Source organism: Protopterus annectens, chromosome 13.part0 (genome assembly GCF_019279795.1).
Source record: "Protopterus annectens isolate FY-2018-M chromosome 13.part0, PAN1.0, whole genome shotgun sequence".
In the NCBI taxonomy this organism is placed as follows: domain Eukaryota; kingdom Metazoa; phylum Chordata; order Ceratodontiformes; family Protopteridae; genus Protopterus; species Protopterus annectens.
This window is the reverse complement of record NC_056747.1, coordinates 424,639,402-424,660,821: the sequence shown is the minus strand read 5'-3', so window position 1 is coordinate 424,660,821 and position 21,420 is coordinate 424,639,402. Positions and strand designations below refer to the sequence as shown.

At 38.1% G+C, this 21,420-nt stretch overlaps 1 protein-coding gene across 32 annotated transcripts in view; it reads left to right on the top strand.

Moving 5' to 3' along the window:
• Positions 1-21,420, top strand: part of LOC122787386 (receptor-type tyrosine-protein phosphatase S-like) — a 3,272,784-nt gene that overhangs the window by 2,408,651 nt on the left and 842,713 nt on the right. For 20 of the 32 annotated variants that reach the window (XM_044054059.1, XM_044054057.1, XM_044054058.1 and 17 more), the window contains 2 exons: positions 4,065-4,175; positions 5,800-5,811. In XM_044054059.1, coding sequence (XP_043909994.1) covers positions 4,065-4,175; positions 5,800-5,811 — 123 coding nt within the window. The remainder of the gene's footprint in view (positions 1-4,064; positions 4,176-5,799; positions 5,812-21,420) is intronic. The other 12 variants (XM_044054056.1, XM_044054068.1, XM_044054065.1 and 9 more) reach the window with 1 other exon arrangement.

The following is a 21,420-nucleotide window of genomic DNA, read 5'->3' as shown; positions in this document are numbered from 1 at the left end:
TGACTGCAACAGTGAAGCACGATGAACATGGTACAGTTGTGTACCTACCATAAATGTAGATGTTCGAGTGTATTCACTGTTGCAGTCCAGGTTACCCACCCACCATCCCCCTTTTCTTTGCTGGGACTTTTCTGTACTTCTCAATTCTATACAATCTATGTGTTGTATTTGCTTGTAGACGAAGGAAATGTTTATAGTAATATATGCATGGTTGTTTGGCATATTTTTATCTTTTCAGCCTTCCCATCTGGGGACACCTGACATCTGGGGCAAGAAAAACTGAAGAAAATGGCATCGGTTGCAACTTTTATACCCCTGGCGCACTGACGTCAGGGAAGAGGCGACAGCAACCGACACTGGACCAAGACTTTGGAACTCGGGCCGACTGCGGGTCGCCTGCCAGCAGGATAACCCAAGTGTAATGACTGCAACAGTGAATACATTCGAACATCTACATTTATGGTAGGTACACAACTGTACTTTTTGCCTGTTCTTAGCTTCTTGGATAAATAATAGGCTAGCTGACCTTTTGGATAATTTTTTATTTATTTTATGTATTTAACATTTGTTAACCAGGAAATTCCAACTTGGAACAAAGCCAATTTTCAGCGGAGGCCTGGGGAGATGCACTCTAGATGCATGTCTTTGTAACGTGGGAGGAAACCGGAGCACCCGGAGGAAACCCACACAAATGCTGGGAGAACATGCAGACTCCGCACAGAAGGCACCCTAGTTGAGAATCAAACAGGAGAACCTCTTGCTGTGAGGCAACAACACTACTGCTGCAACAGTGCACCATCCAAACCTAGTCAGTTTCCCTTTATGTGCAAGAATTAACCTATCCCATTTGGTTAGAGATTTGCTTTATACATCCCGTGGTCAGTAGTTATATTTTACCTCTAATGTGAATAACTGGGATTATGTCATGGATAATATGAGTGGCCCCATAAATGGGGTAAAGCATTTAGGAGCTGCTCTGTCCATTAGTAGTACAGGGGCAGTCCTGCTGTAAATTTTCTGTTTCCCATCCATAGATCCAAGTTGTGCTTGAATATGGGCAGGCATAAACTTAGTTTTATGTGGGCAAAGCGTCTATTCCAGAACAGCAGTATCCTCTGATAGATATACTTGTCCCTCCAAACCATTCTGTTTATGTCACAGAGGAGGTTTAAATCCATAGACTGAGTATTTCTGATGCCATCTGATTTGCTGATGTGCAGTAAATCTATCAGTATTAGGTCAGATCGTGCCTTGTATGTCAGAGATCACCTATTAGCTGTTTGTAGGATAAATTATCCATCCATCCGTGCATAAACCCCTTTTTCCTATGTTTGCACATGAGGTGAGGGTGTCACATTAACAGTGAGCATTATCTAGAGCCAATGATTGTATTTTTCTCCATATGTTTGAGATGCTAAGTAGTAGTGAAAAGGGTACGTACAAGTTACAGGAATAGAACCTTATTCATATAGCTGCATCCATTCCACTAGTTAATACAGACATAACCAAGTTTTGATTGCCATCATACTTATTATACTTTAAGAGAGACAGTTTTTTGAGAATAAAATTCTATTATGCAGTTTATGAAGTTCAAGCTATATTTTAGTACTATTTTCAGAAATAATCTAGGAGGTAGTTGTAATGCACTGCTTTTTTCTAGGTAGTGTGGAAACACTGCTCTGAGAATGAAGTTTGGGCACAAAGGTTATAAAACATTATTCATGCAGGTTGGTCTAATAAAAACATAAGGAAGCCCCTTGACAAATATAGGTATAACATGGGTTTTGCCACTGTATCATGTCTACTTATATATTTTAAGGACAGACTAATGCTGGCTGGATGATATGACTGTTTGAGTAAAGGAAACAGTCATTGTTTACAATAGAAGTTCAGGCTAAGGCTGGTTTATTATTTCATAGAGAAAGCCACTAAAAGCAGGCATACATATGATAATAGTAGGCTATTGGCTACTAGATTCTGTATAAAAATAAGTATATTCTTAATCAGTTTCTGTTTAAAATCTTACCACAGTGGATCACTTTAGAGACATTGAGGTATAGTAACTGGATGGCAACACATGGCAGGTAGTATATTTAACTATTCCAGTACTTCCTTCAAGCATGCAGAGGAGCAAAATATGAATCAGTTTGTGTATGGAGATGTGACTGTGCCTGCTTTCATAATCACCTATTCAAACACCTCCATACATAACCTTCAACTGCCATTTTGTTGGGAGTAAACCACAGAAAGGTTAAGATGTGGGTGCTGTGAGTTATGGAGAATGACTGCATGCTTAAGTAGGCCATGAAATTCCCTGTGAGGTATATATGGGGAGATTTTTCATGTGGCGGACTTTGTTGGTATTTTGATATGGAGGGATGCAAATGCTGAGCAACATGGATGATGTCATATTGAGGCAGACCCAGGACATTCAGATGTAATTTCTGGAGACACATTCAATGGGTACACAAATTTGTGACACTTCTGTACTATTTCACATTGTTACATCACTTTGTGTGACATAGTCAAGCTTACAAAGAACATCAGTAGGTTCATCAGAAGGAATGAGCCCTTTGGATATTTAGTATAGATATGTTTTAATTATATTTGGTGATCTAAAATAATTACTCGTAGTAACAATCAGTAAATGTCTTGGCTGATAAGAGCTTCTTTCTTATCAACAGAAAATATTATACTTCAATTTTAAAATGATTTTCAATTGTATTTTTTGTTGTAAAATTCGAAAATAGTCTTCAGAGTAACCAACTTGCTTGTCTGTTAAATAAATAAACAAAAAAAGATGGAAAATGGAAGGATTTATAGGTGGAGGTGGGAGTTGTATTAAACATAAAAGAAGATGGTGAACATTTGGAAAACTGGGAGGCAGGACTCATATGTTATATAGTATAGATACTTAACAGTCGACTGCACAAAAGAGAAAAGTGCTGGCCTGATAGAGGAGGAGGAAATGCCAATTATAAGGATATCATTATCAAGTGATAAGTTAGCAGCAGTTTGTATCTTGTCTGTCCCTAAATCCTTATATTATGCACATTTAAAAAAAATGTATTTTATTTGTTAGCATCATGTTTCTAAATGGGATAGGACAGAGAAAGTGACATACCTGCATGCAGTGCACAGCACGAGAAGCAAGGCAGGTAAGGCTGACTACAGAAGCATCACTGGCGTATAGGCAGCAAGCACTAGATAGTTGAGATACTGGTTTGCAGCATAGTCTGGAGTGTATGCAGTATGCAGTCTCAGGTGTCTTTAGAGATTTAACAAGGTTAGGCTAGGTCAGTTTTTTCCCACTATGATGGTGAATTAATTGCAGGAAAAAATATGTTGTAATTATCTTGCTGCTTCTTTAACAGTAAGCAAAATAAATGAAGGTCTGTATTTATGTACCAAAGCTGATGAAGTTGCATTTTGTGACGAAAACGTGTGGTACTAAGAATTCATTCGCGTTAATAAAACTGTGTTTTTGCACTACTATACTTGGATATTTATTGGCGCCTTATCTCCTCCACTGCTGGTTTGTTTGGAATTTGGTTTATTTTACCAGCATTTTCTTCCGTATTGTCTGTTTCTGTATTTATGTAAACAAATGACATCAGAAGTACACCAGATCTACAATGCTTGTGTTACTACTTTAGCTATTGTAGCTATAAATATGTTAGTTTACACTGCTTTGTTTCCTGGAGCTGATGGTTTTAACCATAGTTGCTGCATTTTTACAGCATGACCTATTGCGCTTATAATCCCCCAGATATGTGATCATTTTTCAAGTCTGTTTAGTGTGCGGACAACACAACAGTGGTATATATAATATGTATCTGTGGCTACCAATATAGTACATCAGTTGTCAAGATCCCAAATGGTGTTTCTACTGTCTCTCTCTTTTTTTTAATATGGAGATTGAACCAATTTCTTAATACTTAACAAGGGCTTGGTGATGGTATGTCTAAATTTCAGGTTTATGTTTTCGTTGTATGATACCCTGCATAAATTACACATAATAATTTTGTTTTCTGTTTGCTGGTATTTTCTCTTCTCTTGACCAGGTGCCCTCCAGATTGAGAACAGTGAAGAAACGGACCAGGGCAAATATGAATGTGTGGCAACAAACAATGCAGGCGTGCGCTACTCTTCCCCTGCTAACCTTTATGTGAGAGGTAGGGAGCAGCTAAGCTGGGAAAACTGGGCAGTAAAAGCATTGTCTGCATTAGACCGTTTAGTCTGTGATGATACTTGTTAGGCTTGCAGGACTACAATGGGGCATGTAGGAAAATGGGAGAATAATATTTGACTATAGGAACAGTGGGTTACTTTTTTAGGGTTGACATGTGTACTCTCAGATCCTTTTCAGCAGAATTATGGATATTATTCACAGTTGTAAATTGTGTACTGGGTGAAAGTATCTTATCTCTTTACAGGTACCTTCAGGGGAAGCAGATACAGGTGCTGGTTTTGGCTAAAAGGAGCTCTTTTGACCATGAGTCATTGCATATTATTCTTGTGGTGCAGCCTAATCTGCTTTATGTTCCACTGATCCTGCTACATCTGCTCCACAGTGCTAGAAAGTAATTCTGTGTGCTTGACTGATTTTGTGTGTGTGTGTGTGTGTGTGTGTGTGTGTGTGTGTGTGTGTGTGTGTGTGTGTGTGTGTGTATTTTGATAGATATACAGAAACACACACACACACAAACATTGTGAACCATTACTGTCACAGTTTGCAAGTGCGATATAAGAATGGGTTCACAGTACAAAACCCATATGTCACACACATATGCAGTACTCCCATTATACTTCTAGACGACAGGCTATGGTAATACTATAATAAGTTAGATATGATCTCATAAATTAACCCGTCTTATCCAAGATGAAAAAAAAAAATCCATGCGGTGATAGACTTATCAGTGTGTGCATGATATCAGAGTAACCTAAATGTGTTGCAAGTGATTGTAATGTTAAGCCACATCAACAGTGAACTACTTGCAAGTTTTATGAATTTAATGTAGAACCCGTTTTTATTAATGGCAGTATTAACTTATGGCGATACAGGTAAGATGGGATCTTGCATAATGTGAAAGTGGCTGTCAAGTATTTTTATCTGTGAAACTCTGAAATGAAGTTATTTGTTTACTATTGTTTAATATTTTAGTTGGAGTCTGGAAGAAAAAAACTTTTATTTTTTCTAGTTTAATTATAACATGTAAGACAGGTAAATTCTTCTGACTGATCTGTGAAACTGTTGTATTGTTAACTAACATTTCTGTTTTCTTTAGAGTATCATGATGTGCACAGGATGAAAGTGTAATAAAAAAACAACTGTTATCCTGGAAATTAGCCTGAGTGGGTGGGAAGAAATTTGGTAGGGTTGGGAAATTGGGGTTATTGCTTGGTATGCACATTTTTTTCCCTATAAATGTATGTTTGTATGCATATTCATGTCATAGTAGTAAAAAGAAGGGTTGCTAGTTTGTATTTGCAAGGTGTTTAAATAGACAGGTTAACCACTGTAGCTGCTGAAGGGAACTATTATTCAGCTCATTTACATGAGTCTGAGTCAAGAAGAGTTTGTAGCCTTCCAGTGGGCTAAGAGTTCTTGGTTGAACCCTCATTCCCATTAAAAAGCTAGCTGGAAAAAGTTGAAAGGTCATTAGTCGTTTTAAAAAAGAGATAGCAAATTTTGCAGCTGAAAGCCTTGAGGAGGCCTTTTTTTACTCTCTCTGTGTTTCCCCTATTTTTCTCTTCTCATGTCATTGTGTTCTGCATCAACCCCCTCACATCCCTCAGAGCTACGAGAAGGTTGGTGTGTTTTTTTCTTTTTACTTTCTTTACCCACATTTTTACATTTTTAATCAAAGAAAAAGCAAGAAATCTTTAAGATGAAATAAAACCCACTGTGATTGGGTTTTGTAAGGAGATGAGTTGCATTGTGGGCCTCTCTTTGCACCCTTTGGTATGATTGCTGGTTTTTGCACTTCTTTGTCGTCATGGTAACTTGGCGCTTGGTCACTGAGCCTGATGCATGATGAAAGAATGTCACTGTGCTCTTGCATGCCTCTTAAAATTTTTGTTAGCTTTATTTTGGCTTTTCTTTTTGTCACGCTACACTAGTTTTATACAAGCCAGTGTTCCTGCTGTAAAGCACTAAATTTCAGCACAAGATCTACAGAGCAAAACAGATTTATTATTTATTCATGTGGTTAAAATCCTGTTCCGTCTTATAAAGTTTGTAGGACACATGCACAAATATGTAATTACATACATACATGTTTGATGGTGCTCAGTTTTTTTGCATAACTGAGAATTTATTGACCGTGCCTTTATTACCTGCAGTCTTCCAGAAATGTAGCATACCTTTTCTGGAGGTTTGATGTGCTTGTTTCTTAACTTGCTGCTGCTAAAATACAAAACCATCATTATAGGAGTGTCAGGAAAAGTATCATCAAAGGTGAGTATAATTGGCTAGACATACTTTTTAAAATATGTGTGGACTTTCTGCAGTATTTGAAATTTATTTAAACTACGCAGCCTTCGAGTAATGTTTTGATGGACGTCGATTCTTTATTCTGCATTCTGATTGAAAAGTGAGCTGCAGTGAAACAGTAGTTTATTAACTAGTTGCTGATAGAAATGATAATAAGTTAATTGAGTGTAACTGCTTCTGAGATCCTTTTGTAGCCTTTTATGTGAAGATTATCTGTGCAGTATTGCTGTGAGTTTGTCCCACTGTTAAGTAAAACTTGATGTTTCAGTGGCACAGCACGAATATCTCATTACTAACACATCAAGTATCTACAGTGTTTGTTCCATTAGTTGCGGTTAACTTAAGAATGTTGATGTTATTACAAAGATAGTGCAGTGGCTGCCATGCACCCCATGAATCACTGTAATCCATACATATGCAATGATATGGACATTTACTAGTGGATTCTGCTGTGGGTTTTGAATTGTGTAAGTGAGAAATTAGTGCTGTCCTTGATCTAAAACAGGTAAAATTAAGCACCTTATAGCTGACATAGAATTATGTCCTAGTCTGCATTTCAAGCTTTACTGATTCCACCACCCTACTTTTAATTTCCTTACTTTAGGAGTCAAATTGTTGATGGCTATGCTTCATTGTAAATGGTGAAACAAGATGCACAAATTGCAGTAAAGTGCACAATATTCTGAAAGATTCAAATATTTAATTTAAATGTTTAAGCTTTGAGAATGTAAAACATGCTAGAGGTAAATATTTTAACATGTCACAAAGTATATTTCCTTACACAGTGGAAATTAAGGAATTCTGATGCAGTGTGCTGTATAAATGAACTTAAAAATGTGAACATCAGAAAAGCTGTCAACACATTATAGTTGTTTTACCCTTATCTTTTTTTACTGTTTGATAAGGTTGTCTTCTGTCCTGTATTGGATGTAAGCAAATCTGCTGCAGTTAACATCTGTTTTTCAATGTGTTCTTTCTCCACTACAGTGTTGCAGAGGGACTATATCAGAATTGCTAACGTTCACAATGTCGAATCTGACATTGTCGACACGTAAACAGCAAAACCGCAGAACATCGAAGAGGTAAACGGAAATCTCCATAAGGGGAGATTTTCATTTACTTCAATGTAGTGCAGTCTCGGAGTTGGAATATTTAAGTAGCGGGGGGTGTGGGGGGTGAAGGGCTTGCCCCCCTGCTTAAAGCAAGTAGGTCTGTTTTTTTTTTACTTTTTGTAATGTTTTTGTTAGGTGTTCGATGTTACTGGACTTCGATGATATGGTGTAGACCATATCGTATTCGAAGTTCAGTAACTTCGAGCATCTAATATAGACCTCTTGCAGGGAGACGGAGCCTATTTTGACAAGCAAAGCATTTAAGACAGAAGTAGTACAGCATTTAAATTATTTTATTTTAATTTTTCATCTAGGTAGAGAATCGTAATGGATTGTCTTCAGGCTCAGCCTGGGATTTACTTTGTAGCTAAAAAGTAGAAACGAATGAAAACATTCTATTAAAAGTACAGAGTAAAATGATGATTGAAAAGCTAGCACACAGTCCCCAGAAAGTATATAGTACAATGGGGCAGTTCATATATACAGTTGGTTTAAGATAGAAAAATAATGATTCAAGTTAACATTGCTGTGAAACTAAACACAGACAAATGTAATGCATGCACAGTTATTTACAGTGAAGGTACAAGAGGAGGGAGAGGGCAAGTGGGGGAAGGTCAGAAAGTACTACAAGAATAAGAAAGAATAGAGAGAGAGGTAGTAAAATAGGAAGAGGAGAATAGGGTTACCACCTGTCCCACTTTGTGAGGGACAGTCCCTCTTTGGGCAGTTGTGTCATGACAAAAATTTAAAAAATGACAAATGTCCTGAGATGTTAGGACATAATTATTTCCTATATATTTTATGTAACATTTCCATAAAACAGTTATTCTGTATCTAAAATACCTAAATGTTATAAGAAACAGAATAAGCAACTAAAATGCTAGAAGAATAAGCTTTTATTTAGGCAAAAAAGTTAAGTTCTATCCTTTGTACTGACCGTGGGTATGTGTCTGCTTATAAAATCTGATGTTTGTCCCGAAAATATCCCACTTTGGCCATTTGAAAAGGTGGCAACCCTAGAGTGGAACAGTGATGTGGTAATTCCATAGAAGCAGTTGCATATTGTATTTTAAGCATGGTTTGGAAAAGAGACAGGAAGAGTAGATGGAGATTAGGTAATTTGGTTAATTCCATTGTTCTTAAAGCAGTTATATTTTGCTTTTGTTTTTTTAAAGTTTTTTTAGTTCATTTTAGACAGTTTTGAAGGAGATCCTTTCTTGAAGAGGTGCTGGCAAGGATTCACAGAGTGGGGGTGGGGCATTCCTGAGCAGCTGTGATTGGTGCGGTGCAGTATTTGTAAGGGGGTTTGAGGTACTTGGCCTGAATTGGGAATAGATGTAAGGTGGTAGTTTGAAGTTTGTAGCATAAGGTGCCAAACTAGGAAAGGAAATGTTTTGTTTGGCAAGTGAGCAAAGTAGTAGTGCAGATCTTTCTTGAACTGGTAGCCAGATTGCTTTGGTTAGGCCTGAGCAGTGGTGCAGTCCTTTGAAAGCAAGGGTAATAAATCTGCAGATATTATTGGATAAGGTTTGTAGGGATGAGAGTTTCTGAGACAACAGCTGTTATAGGAGAGCTGCATGTTAGTTGGGCAAGAAAGGCCCATTTACCTAAACTGTTATTCTCTGGTTACTTTTTTGTCCAGAACAAGAAAATATTTTTTAGTTTCAGTTTTGATAGTGTGGCTTTTAAAGTTAATGTGTTGGTTAAGTCCGAACTTGATGTACCTGAAGTGAGTAACAGTGTATTGACAGTGGACCAAGTAGAATAAATTACTGACAGGTTTTGTTGTGTACTGAAGAGCATAGCTTTTTTTTTTTTTTGGCATTAAGTATAAGCTTATGTTTCAGTAGCCAGTTAGAGAAGCAGATGAGATCTTGTTCCATTTGTTTGTTTTGATAACAGAGTGAGATTGAGTAGACCTGTAAATTACAATGTCATCTGTTTGGAAGAGAATGGATGACTGAGGTAAGTCTGAGGAGAGGTGTTTATAAAATGGGGGAAACTACCAAACCCTGTAGGATGCCTTTAGAAAGAAGGGATGAAGATGATGATGTGAAGGAACCTATCTGAATTTTGAAGGTTCTGTATAGAGGAAGTCCAAATCATTAAAGGGTTTTGGTACTATAACTTCTATTGACAAATGAGCTGAGCAGTAGGAGATGGTCTGCCAAGTCAAATGCCTTGTGACTACTGCCCCAGCTAGAAGGCCTTTACCCACACTGCAGTGTATCACAAGTTAGAGTGTACAGTGTGGTCATTTTGCCTCTGTCGACCAGATTCCATGCCAATGGGTAGAAAGCATGTTGTACTTAGCAAGGTATTTTGAGATTTGATTAAAGATTAATTGATGCAGACTATTTATTTTTAACTTTTCGTATAGGTTTAATGATGGCTTGTTTGCAGGTAGAAAGGTTGATGGTGACCTGTATGAGACATAAGCTGTAGAGTTGAAGAAGTGGATCTACACTGAGCTGACAACTTTGTCTCATTAACTAAGGGTAAACAACATAATTTCCTTCTGGGACATCAGGAGGTATCTTTTCCAAGGCTGTAACTATTTCCTTTTAATTTATAGTCCTGAAATAAAAAGTTGGATTTTTTGCCTGGAACTAGACCCCCCCCCCCCCCCCCAAATTTGGAGGGTTAAATTTGCAGTTGCAAACTCCTTAGAAGTCAGTCATGCAAATGGTCCCATTCCTGTTTTTAGTTTTCTTAAAGAGTTTAACAAAAGTACACGCAAATATAAACTCCTTTGCTTAAATGTGAATAAGGACATTTGACTTGCATGCATTTCCAACAGTGAAGAGTGTAGTTGCACTGTGATGTCATGCTGGGTTTAATGTGCACAGCAGATAATCTTAGTGTTTTAAAATTTTGCAAGTTAGAGAAAATTGTCATCAGCCAGTTCACTACTGAACTTTTTCAAGTTTTCTTTACAGAATTAATCTTTGGGAAATAATTATGTAAGCAGTACATAATTGTTAATGGAAAATACTGGCCAGTGTGAGCAAATATGTGTCTTTATAACTGCAGACTGTTTTGTATGTACATGCTGTGTAATGATAAATTATAAGTCTGATTAAAAATGCATACATAGACTAAATATGCATTCCATTCCTGAGAACAACAAAGTTAATTTTATGCAAAAGGTATATTCCCTTCAGACTTGGCAAATCATTTTTGGATCTAAAGCATGAAAACAGTTTAAAAATATAGACCTGTATGTTCCTCCCTTAATTCATCAGGAATGTAAATGGGGGGGGGGCCCTTTTATACCTTATCAGTTTTAATGAAACGGGATGTTAGGAGAAATCAGGTAATTTTACTAGAGAAAGTAACAAGATGTATTCTTTCTCTCCCCAACCCCATTACAAGAAGGTGTTGAGACCCTCCCCCACAGAAAAAGTCCTAATAATTATTTTTTCCATGCAGTATAATGGGCCATTCGTAATATTATTATTTTTAACCCCAATTTATTTAGTCATGGAGCATAATTTAACCAGTATGATAAAATGTGGAGTAAATGGATCAGAAATTTGATTTGTCTCGTTATGTATTTTTATGCAGACCTATTCTCAGTTTCTTTCCTTGTGCCTCCCACATTGATATTTTATGCTACAACTGTTGGTTCTGTCACAGCTTCCTTGTCCCCCTTGTTTTGGCTGGCCATTTGCAGACATGACACTGGTAGATGAGTCTGTCTGCTTCTCAAGAGGAAGTCAAGGAACCATTATGATTACTTAAGGATAAAAACTAGAGAGTGAGTGGGAATAGGCAGCTGCAACCCATCATTTCTGTGTGATCAGATTTTCTGGCCAAGTCCGCCAGCCTATGCTAAGCAGTGGGTTAACAGTGACAAGATCTTTAGCCAACCCTTTGGATAGTTAATGGCGTTCATTAGATAATATATTCCATTCTATGTCTCTGCTGGCAGTCAGGGGCAGGGAAGGATTCACTACTGTAGTAGGCACCCTTTCCCTGCAGCACTGGGCTGGGTTGCTTTGTTTATTCATTTTAATTTAGATTTTGTAAAATAAAAATAGTGTGATCAACATGCAAACTATTATGGAAATCTGTGGATGGGACAGTGTGTTTAACTTTGCTGTATTACATTGCTTGGTTTCCTTTTTATTTCGGCTGAGGTATCTACTTAAATGAAGCTTGCATGTTCTGCCTACCTGTGTGCGCAAGTGTGTGTGTGTGTTTGATTTGTGAGGATCTTCATTTTCTTCCCATTTTGCCAGTTCAACAGAGTCATGTCTTTGTAATGCTAAACTGCTGTTTTTGATTGTGTGTGTGTGTGTGTGTGTGTGTGTGTGTGTGTGTGTGTGTGTGTGTGTCTTGCAAAGGCCTGGTATCTCATACAGAGATGGTTCCTGCCTTGCATTCATTGCCTGCCCAGATAGGTCCTAGCCCCCTTGACCTCAAATTAGATAACATGAGTATAAAAAATAGATTCATAGTAGCACTGAATTGAGAAAAATGGTAACAACACAGTCTAACCCTATTTAGAGAATGGGAAAAGGGGGTTTAATGATAATGTTAATGATTCAGGGTACTCTGTGAAGAGTGACCAAGAAATATTCTTTTGGGAGGCAGATTAAGATTACTGTTTGTAATGTCTTTTTGTTCAGTGAAGATCACAGTTTTGCTACCTTTGAGTGTTTTGCAGCTTTTAACAAGAAAACGTTTTAAGGTGAGACAGAAGTCTGGAAGTCTTTGTTGTATACCATATGTATGTTTTGCCACTTTGTTGTATACTGTAAAGATTTTGTGGAACATGCACATATTAGTTTAACCCTTCTTCACCTGGCCATTATTACATCACCTGGCCTTTGACATGGAAATCCTCCCCTTCAGGTATACCACATACAAGTTCTTCAAAACATATGTGTTCCTTCGTAGGAAATCAGAGTGTCAGCACGGGCCCATGTCATGTTGCAGAGGTGGAAAGTTTCTGTTTCGTTTTTTGAGGCCCTAACTTTGACATAGTTGCTTTGGACCATTCTCTGTGCCAAGATTCAATGAGTTGATTGGTGGATACGGACCTCCCCTCGTTTCTGTAAGATTACATCCTTGCCTGGAACTCCCACCATTTGGATGGCTTTGTTATATCTCCGGTTTCTATCAGGGAGTGATGTTAATGGATTTGCATAGTTTGGAGCTGAATCCCAATACCCTCCTCAAGGCTGCATCAAACAAACATAACCCTTCACTCCTCCCTACCTTGACCTGACTGCCTCCTGTGATACTAATCAAACACAAGCTGTGAACAGTACAGCTGACTGCCCTGTTTCTGTATCAACAGGCTGTCAATAGCAAGCTTTATGATTTAAATATCCATATAATAAGTTAAAATCCTTAGCTATTTTGCAGAATAGTTTTCTCTTTTTTTTTTGTATGTTTTGTTTATAGTGGCTGCACCTTGTGATTTTACGTTTTGTTATAATGACCCAGGTTCTGACTGAAAGAGGCCCCTTTTATCAGTTGACCTACCCAGCTAACACACAAATGATAAGTACATGTTAACTGCTCTTTGGGATGATGATGAATCAAAAGATGATTTGTGAAGTCATATTATCCTTTTCACTTGTTTGCCCTTTGTAAAACCTTATCTGTCCCTTCCTTTGATATGATTTGTGATGTCATCACTTGGCCATGAGAAGTCCATAGTTCTGAATTTTTTTTCACATTTGCAGGACTATTCAAAGTTAAGACTATTTATAGTGCAGCCAATAAAGTATGTTATTCATGCTCAAAACAATTGCACATACTCAGTCTAAATAGAAATAAAACTACTGCATTCAAGACTTTGAATGTTTACCACATTGGTCTTATAGTGGATGTCACAGAATGTGCTGCATTTGCACTTCATTGCAAATGAGAATGTAGTTGTTTAAGAACTACATAATATTTTCCATGTAGATGTGGTTTCCTTAATTTATAGGAATGTTGTTTTTGTCATGTGTGTTGCTGTTTAAATGTCAGGTAACTTTAGTTTCTAGATCACACTTAAAAGTTGGTAGCTGGAGGATAAGTTATTAACTCTTAATTCATGTGTGTTTTAATGCTGTGTGTGTATGATCTACACATACCTGAACCTCTACATCTCACCTGCATATTGTTTAGTTGCTAATTCATACAAATAGATTCATACATTGTTTTTAGGCTAACAATTTGGGGGGGGGGGGGGCTTTCTAAGCCTAGGCAAGTTTTCCCAAAAGAGTAATGACGTCCTGTATCCAAATAGGACATTAAGGGGCCAGGCATTTATAATCTACCTCTGTCCACAAGGGACAAGGGTGCCAGGCTCGGTGTAAATTTCTTATTCCCCATCCACTGGTCTAGGTTGCGCTTAAACTGGATAATAGATGAACTTTGCTTCACATGGATGGGAAGCCTGTTCCGTAGGAGGGGCAGTCTCTGGGACACATATGCGTCTCTCCAGCATGTGCTGTTTAAGTCACAGACAAAATTCAGGTCACCAGACCTTGTATTTCTGGTACTCTTGTATGAGTGTATATAGGAAGAAAAATCCCACTGTAAATTATTTGACCACTGTAAGGTGAGCTGTTTGTTCCATTACAAAACCTAGAATTTCTACCACAGAATAAAGTGCAGCAAGAAAATAATTGAGTTTAGTTTACAGATGCCATTGCATGTAGTAGGAAATGTCAGTTTCTAAAGGGAACAGCATGAAGTGAATGAAATATCAAACTGATTAGTTTGTTTTACATTAGTTGCTGTGTATTTTGTGGTGTCACATGTTATGAAGTCTAGAAATAGCTCAAAAGCTAATCATGGTTTCACTAAAGAGTACAAAAAAAATTATGCAGATGAAATACTCATTTTCAACAAACTGACCCACTCTAAGAATATTAGTGTCAGTAATGATTTTGGCTGTTTCACCTGTATGATTCAGAGCTCTGTGTGTGTGTATGTGTATATGTATATATATATATATATATATATATATATATATATATATATATATACACACATATACATATATATACATGTGTGTGTGTGTGTGTATGTATATATATATCTATATATATATATATATGTGTGTGTGTGTGTGTGTGTATTATATCTCATACAAGAGTAAAGAGTAGTATAGCAAGTGGAAGATGTGGAGCTAGGTTAAGAACTGTGACAGCGACTTTTGACTCTGTTCCATGTACTGAGAGGGTATTATACAGTGGATATAAAAAGTGTACACACCCCTGTTAAAATGCCAGGTTTTTGTGATATAAAAAAATGAGACCACAATAAATAATTTCAAAACTTTTCACCTTTAATGTGACCTATAACCTGTACAATCCAATTAAAAAACAAACAAATCTGTTGGGGGAAAAATATAAAACATGAAAAACATACAATAAGCTGGTTGCATAAGTGTGCACCCCTTTAAACTAATACTTTGTTGAAGCACCTTTTGATTTAATTACAGCATTCAGTCTTCTTGGATAGGAGTCTATCAGCATGCCACATCTTGACTTGGCAGTATTTGCCCACTCTTCCTTGCAAAAAGCTCCAAATCTGCTGTTTTTTCACTCTTCCCAAAGACATACAGATAGATATTAACTCTCTTAAATTGTCTGTGTACATTTAACCACTGCCTTTAATGATGGTCTGGGCGATGGCTGAAGAAAGCTTCAAAGAATCAAGTCACTTACCTGTACAAAAAATGCCAACATGAGTAAAACAAAAAACAGTATCTGTTCAGAGTGACTCAAGAATACATTTTTGAGATACTAAGATGTTGCTTCTAAATGGACTTGCTTCAGAATTATTTCATTCTCTTCATCTCACGTAGCAGTCAACAAAACTGTGTGGAGGCCCTTCCCAGGCTCCCAGCAGAAAATTGAATATGTTCCATTTTCTTTTTGTTTCTGATTTATTTAGAAGACAATGTGGTGTAAACTCTCAACTTTTTCTGGTATTTCAGGTATTCAAACAGGTCAATACAGTTGCACCACCCTTTGTGCCTGTTTAGACGTTTATACCTGATAGCTGTTGCTTTGCTGCTGTGCTGCAAATGGTATCTAGTTAGGAGACTGGATGCTGTCAAAATGAGTGTTTTTTCAGTTAAAAGTCTATCCATACTTTTCAGATAGATGTTGCTGGTTTCAGGTTTCAGACATTCCCATATAGAGTAGAATATGTTGTATTGTGCTTTTGCATTGACTCATCATTGGTATGGAAGTTGAACCTTAAAGGCTGTGATAATCCCTGTTTTTTCAGTTTCCTATTACACTGTCGCAGACGCAGGTTGTCGAATGCGTCTTTGTTGAACAGTAAAGTGCAAAAAGGCAAAATAGCGAAGTGGCGTTTCAGCGAATTCTTTCCCTGGAAAAGAATTTGTTTGGCCACTTTCACTACTTTGCCTTTTCGGCACTGTAGTGCGACCTCAGAGTTGGTATATTTAAGTTGGGGGGTGTGGGGGGGGGGGCACAGCCCCCATGTTAAGTAATGTTTTACTGTTTTATTTATTTATTTATTTTTTCGGAACAGTGATTGTTTTCCATTGGAAAATAATCACTGTTCTGAAGTTTCGACATATGCTTTCGCTTACATGGGGTCGATTATCTGTTGCTCACTCTTCTGAGTGTGCAATATAATAATATAGACCCGTTTTTTTCTCCATACTGACCTGGACACTTACTACGTTTAGAGACCAAAGTGAGTAAATTTCGATGATGGCCTCAAAATTGTTAAGTCGTCATGAAAATGGGGTGAAATTTAATACATAAAAGTGCGACATTTTGTATACTTGAGTAAGGAAAACCTAGAGAAAAGATGCATGTTATGTGGCTGGCCTTAAGCAGGACAGAGGTGGAAAAACTGTAAAATAGTGGGAAGTACTCATTGCTACAACAGATCTTGTTCTACCAAAAGTGTTAAAATGGAGGTTCTGCTCAGTGACATTAGCCACACCTGCTTTTCAAGTAGTCACTGGTTGCTTTTCATGATGGCACTGCCAGTCTCCTGCTGCTGCTCCCCCACTCCTTATCATGTGGTCCTTAAACCAAAAAAGCTCCGACACCGATCCCTGGTCACTGAAATTCTAAGCCACTAGACAACCAACACAACTTAAATGTAAGAAAACACACACAAAAAATTGTAAGAAGACTAACTCCCCGTGGACTGTGAAATATGTAACTTTTTAGGTGAAGAGATGTCATTATGGGTAAATCAGTCATACTGTGTTGGGAAAAATAAATTGTTTGCTTGGGGGATGGCATGGTGTATCATGAAGGTAAATGAAGTGCTGTAGAGAAGAAATCAAAAACACTTGAATAGCTTTTATTGCCTGTGATGGAAGGCTTTTCATTCTATAAGTGCAGTATAATGGAGGCTTCAGATAGAGTACAGCAAAAAAAAAGAAGAAAAATAATAGCACATAAGGAATAACCTGAGCTGCATTTTCTTCACTGATTGGACTATATGAAAGTTGACATTATGGAGCTTTCAGACTGTATCTCATGCTGGTATGAACCTAACACTGAGCAGCATTTTACCATCACTGAAGCTGATGTGACAGTATGAGCAAAAAATGATTGATTTCAACAACTGGCTCTCTTTCCAGTTTAATTTTAAGGAGATCTTATATTTGGCAGCTTGGGAAGACATGGTTAATAGACTACGTTGCTTTGCCAGGGATGGTCTGTACCTTTCCCCTTTAGGCTTTTAAATATTGGCGAAAACTTTATCCACCCCCATAGTGCCTTTTTTAGGCAGTACCAAATTGATAAACCTACCGACATAGCAAAATCAACTCAACAGAATCTCAAGATGTTATTGCTCAAGGCCAGGAGGCTAATTAAGAAACTACACTCCCTGCAAGCCCTCCTCACACTTGAGAATAAAAACATCTATGCAGTTACCAAGACATGGGTTAAAGTGGTAGAGAGTACCTGCCAGTGCAAGGTTTCAGTGCCTTCCACACTTTTAGACCATTAGCTGCACTGACGAGCTAAAGGTGGAGGTGTCTCAAGATACATCAATAACAAGCAAACCTCTATGGTGGTCATACAGGGTGATGTGCTGGAGATCCTCCATGTACAACTCACCACAGGCAAAATACTGTAACATATCCATAGTAAACTATAGATCACCCTCATTGTTACAAGAAGTTCACAATGCATACTTGTCCTACTGGAGGCACTTACTATACAATCAAATGGGAGACTTTAATTATTTCTCTATAGAGGGAAACTGTGTACAACAATGTCCTAGCCCAGGACTTGCCCCAGAAATGAACCTCCTTGGTGGCATCCCAACTTAAACAGGATATACAACAAAAGGAAAAAAAAATTATGAAAAAAAATCAGGAAAGGTAATTACCATAAAGATAATTGCTTAAGCAAGCTAAACAGGCAACAAAGAGAGATAATTAGGTGAAGCAAAGCCAACTAATGAGGTTAAGATAGACTTCCAGGTGAAAGATAACCATAAGGCCTTTTTCAGATGTGTCATAAACCTCAAGGACAGCACACAGCAATATGGTTAGTGGTGCCACATTCACCGAGGTTGGCAATATAGCAACCTGTTACCAGACAAATTAGGTTCCAAATCTTACCCCCCCCCCACCATCCCAAAAAGTACCCTCAAGCATGAATCCTCCAGCTATAACTATGGAACATGTACTGGTTGTGCTTGCAAAAAGCAAGAACTCTACCTCAATGGGCCCCAATAACATCCCAGGGTGCCTTCTGAACAGTCTAAAATACAACCTATCAGGACCTCCTGAGGTCATTATTTAACTATAGTCTTCAAATGGGCTATGTGCCTTATGAATGGAGGACCATGACAGCCATCTGTCTTAATAAGGGAGGACTTTCAACAGATGTTGGAAGCTACAGACTCAGTCTGACTAGTCTTATTTGAAAAGCCATGGAAAGAATTATCATGGGCATTTTCAACAGGGACATAGGAGACCTCCAGTCACTAGATCAATACCAGTTTGGCTTTGTCAAAGAAAAGTCATGTTTACTGAACCTGGTGGACTTCTTTGATAATCCTCTTTATGACACACTGGAAAGCTAGCTGGCTCATGCATAGGGCCCAGGAGGTTAGAATTGGTGGGGTCACCTCCACAAAGAAACCAGTCACCAGTGGAGTCCCCAGGGCTCTGTGCTAGGCCCACTACTCTTTGGCATCTACTTCTCAAATTTCAAAACCAATGTCAAAGGCCTTTGGCTAACCAAGTTTGCAAATAATTGTGAACTGGAAGCAGTCATTGAATCCCCCAAAAAAGCAACACCCTTCAGGAAGGTCTGACAGAGACAAAAGATCGGTGCCAAAGCCATGGCTTAAAAGTCAATACCAAGGAATGTTTTATATTATCTTTTGGGAAGTCCACCACCCCGGGTAACTATATAATCAGAAAAAAACACCCCTACAGTTGATTCACTAGTCAGGATTTGAGAACTCATGAAGACAATAACCTAGCCTTTGACCAACATGTGTCCAGGGTAGTAAGAAAGTCCTTCTGTCTTGCCCTAATTGTAAGCAAGGGCATGGCATCTAAGTCCAGGGTGTTACTGTATTACTGTACTCGACCCTCATCAGACCCGTCATTGAGTATAGTGCTCCCTTCAGTATGTATCTGATGAGACACAAGCAGCAACTGGATCATCCACAAAGGTTCCTTACAAAAAGAATATAGGGAGTAAACAAAATGTCCTATGCTGATTGCCTCAAAGCCCTTTCTCTTTACTTTGTGTCATACAGACTTCTGAGAAGAGATCTTTGTTTGGCATACAAGGCATTCGTGGACCCCACTTTGATGAATCTTTTGCACATCTGCAAAACAAACAGCATAAGAAGTAATACATTAAAAGTCCTAAATTTTGGTTGCTACATAAATTGGACATGTTGGCGAGACAGATATGTTTCTCAGAGAATTCCCATTCTCTGTAACAGGCTCCCCATCCATGTGAAACAGAATTCTGCCCTATCCCTATTTAAGCGCAACATGAACAATGGATAGGAAATTCATCCCTGGTCTGGCATTTATGTCTCCAATGGGCAGACACAGTCAGTAAATTACCCCCGCCCCCCCATATAAATCAAATTTGTGGGTCACATTTGGGTTTCATGGCTAGGCTTATAAGGGTCCTGGTGATCTTTAACCTAGTATACAGCTATGAACCTGTGTGTGTGTGCTATTGCACATATGCTTGTGGTTTGGTACAGAACACTGCTGAAGTACTGAGGGGTATATAAGATAGCAGGGGATTCAGAAAAATGTTGTGGACAAAAGAGAGAAACTGGATACTGTCAGCATGTACTCACCAAGTATCTGGACAGTGTAGGATGATACTTAAAGATGTGTGAATTTATATCAGAAGCTTGGTTCTGCTAAACTTATGGTTATATAAATTGCATATAAATTATGTGATGTAGCCTCAAGGATACAGGGATTAAACTTTTTTTTTAACTGTGGGACAGATGCTGTGTAAGCTGTCACTATCACTGACTCTTGACAGTAAAGAGTTACAATAGCATATTATGGAACTGTGGTGTGGAGAGTAATTTCCAAAGGAATGAAGACTAATATAGATAAAGATTGTGTAAGAGATTGAAGTAACAAGAGTGACAGGGTCCTAGGGAGCAGACATGGCTAAACTATTTTTAGTGCTTTTCCCTCCAGCCCCACTGTGAGCACATTATTCTGTTATAGAAAACACACCGCTTTAAAATACCAGGTTTTTGTGATATAAAAAATGAGACCACAATAAATCATTTCAAAACTTTTCCCACCTTTAATGTGACCTATAACCTGTACAATTCAATTGAAAAACAAACAAATCCGTTGGGGGAAAATATAAAAAATAAAAAAACATACATTAAGCTGGTTGCATAAGTGTGCACACCCTTAATCTAATAATTTGTTGAAGAATCTTTTGATTTAATTACAGCATTCAGTCTTCTTGGGTACACACCTGCCCATCAATTAAAGAGACTCTGATTAACCCCAAATAAAGTTCAGCTGTCCTAATAGGATTCTCCTGACATTTACTCAGTTGCCTGCTACAGCAAAAGCCGTGGTTTGCAGAGAGCATACAAAGCATCAAAGGGATGTTATTGTTGAAAGGTATCAATCAGGAGAAGCGTAAACAAAAAATTCCACACCATTGGATATACCATAGAACACAGTGAAGACAGTCATCAAAAAGTGGAAAAAAATATGGGACAACAGTGACGTTGCAAATAACTGGATGTCCCTACAAAATTGATGAAAAGACGAGACGAAAACTGGTCAGGGAGGCTGCCAAGAGACCTACAGCAACACTGAAGGAGCTGCAGGAATTTCTGGCAAGTACTGGTTGTGTACTACATGTGACAACAATCTCCCGTATTCTCCATATGTCTGGACTATGGGGTAGGGTTGGAAGACAGAAGCCTTTTCTTACACAGAAGAACATACAGCCCCGGCTAAAATTTGCAAAACAATACATAAAGACTCCCAAAAGCATATGGGAAAATGTGTTATGGTCTGATGAGACCAAGGTTGAACTTTTTGGCCACAGTTCCAAAAGGTGCATTTGGCGCAAAAACAACACTTCACATCAGCAAAAGAACACCATCCCCATGGTGAAGCATGGTGGTGGCTGTGTCATGCTTTGGGGTTGCTTTTCTTCAGCTGGAACTGGGGCTTTAGTCAAGGTGGAGGGAATTATGAACAGTTCCAAATACCAGTCACTTTTGGCCCAAAACCTTCATGCGTCTGCTAGAAAGCTGAAGATGAAGAGGAATTTTACCTTTCAACAAGACAATGACCCCCAAGCGTACATCTAAATC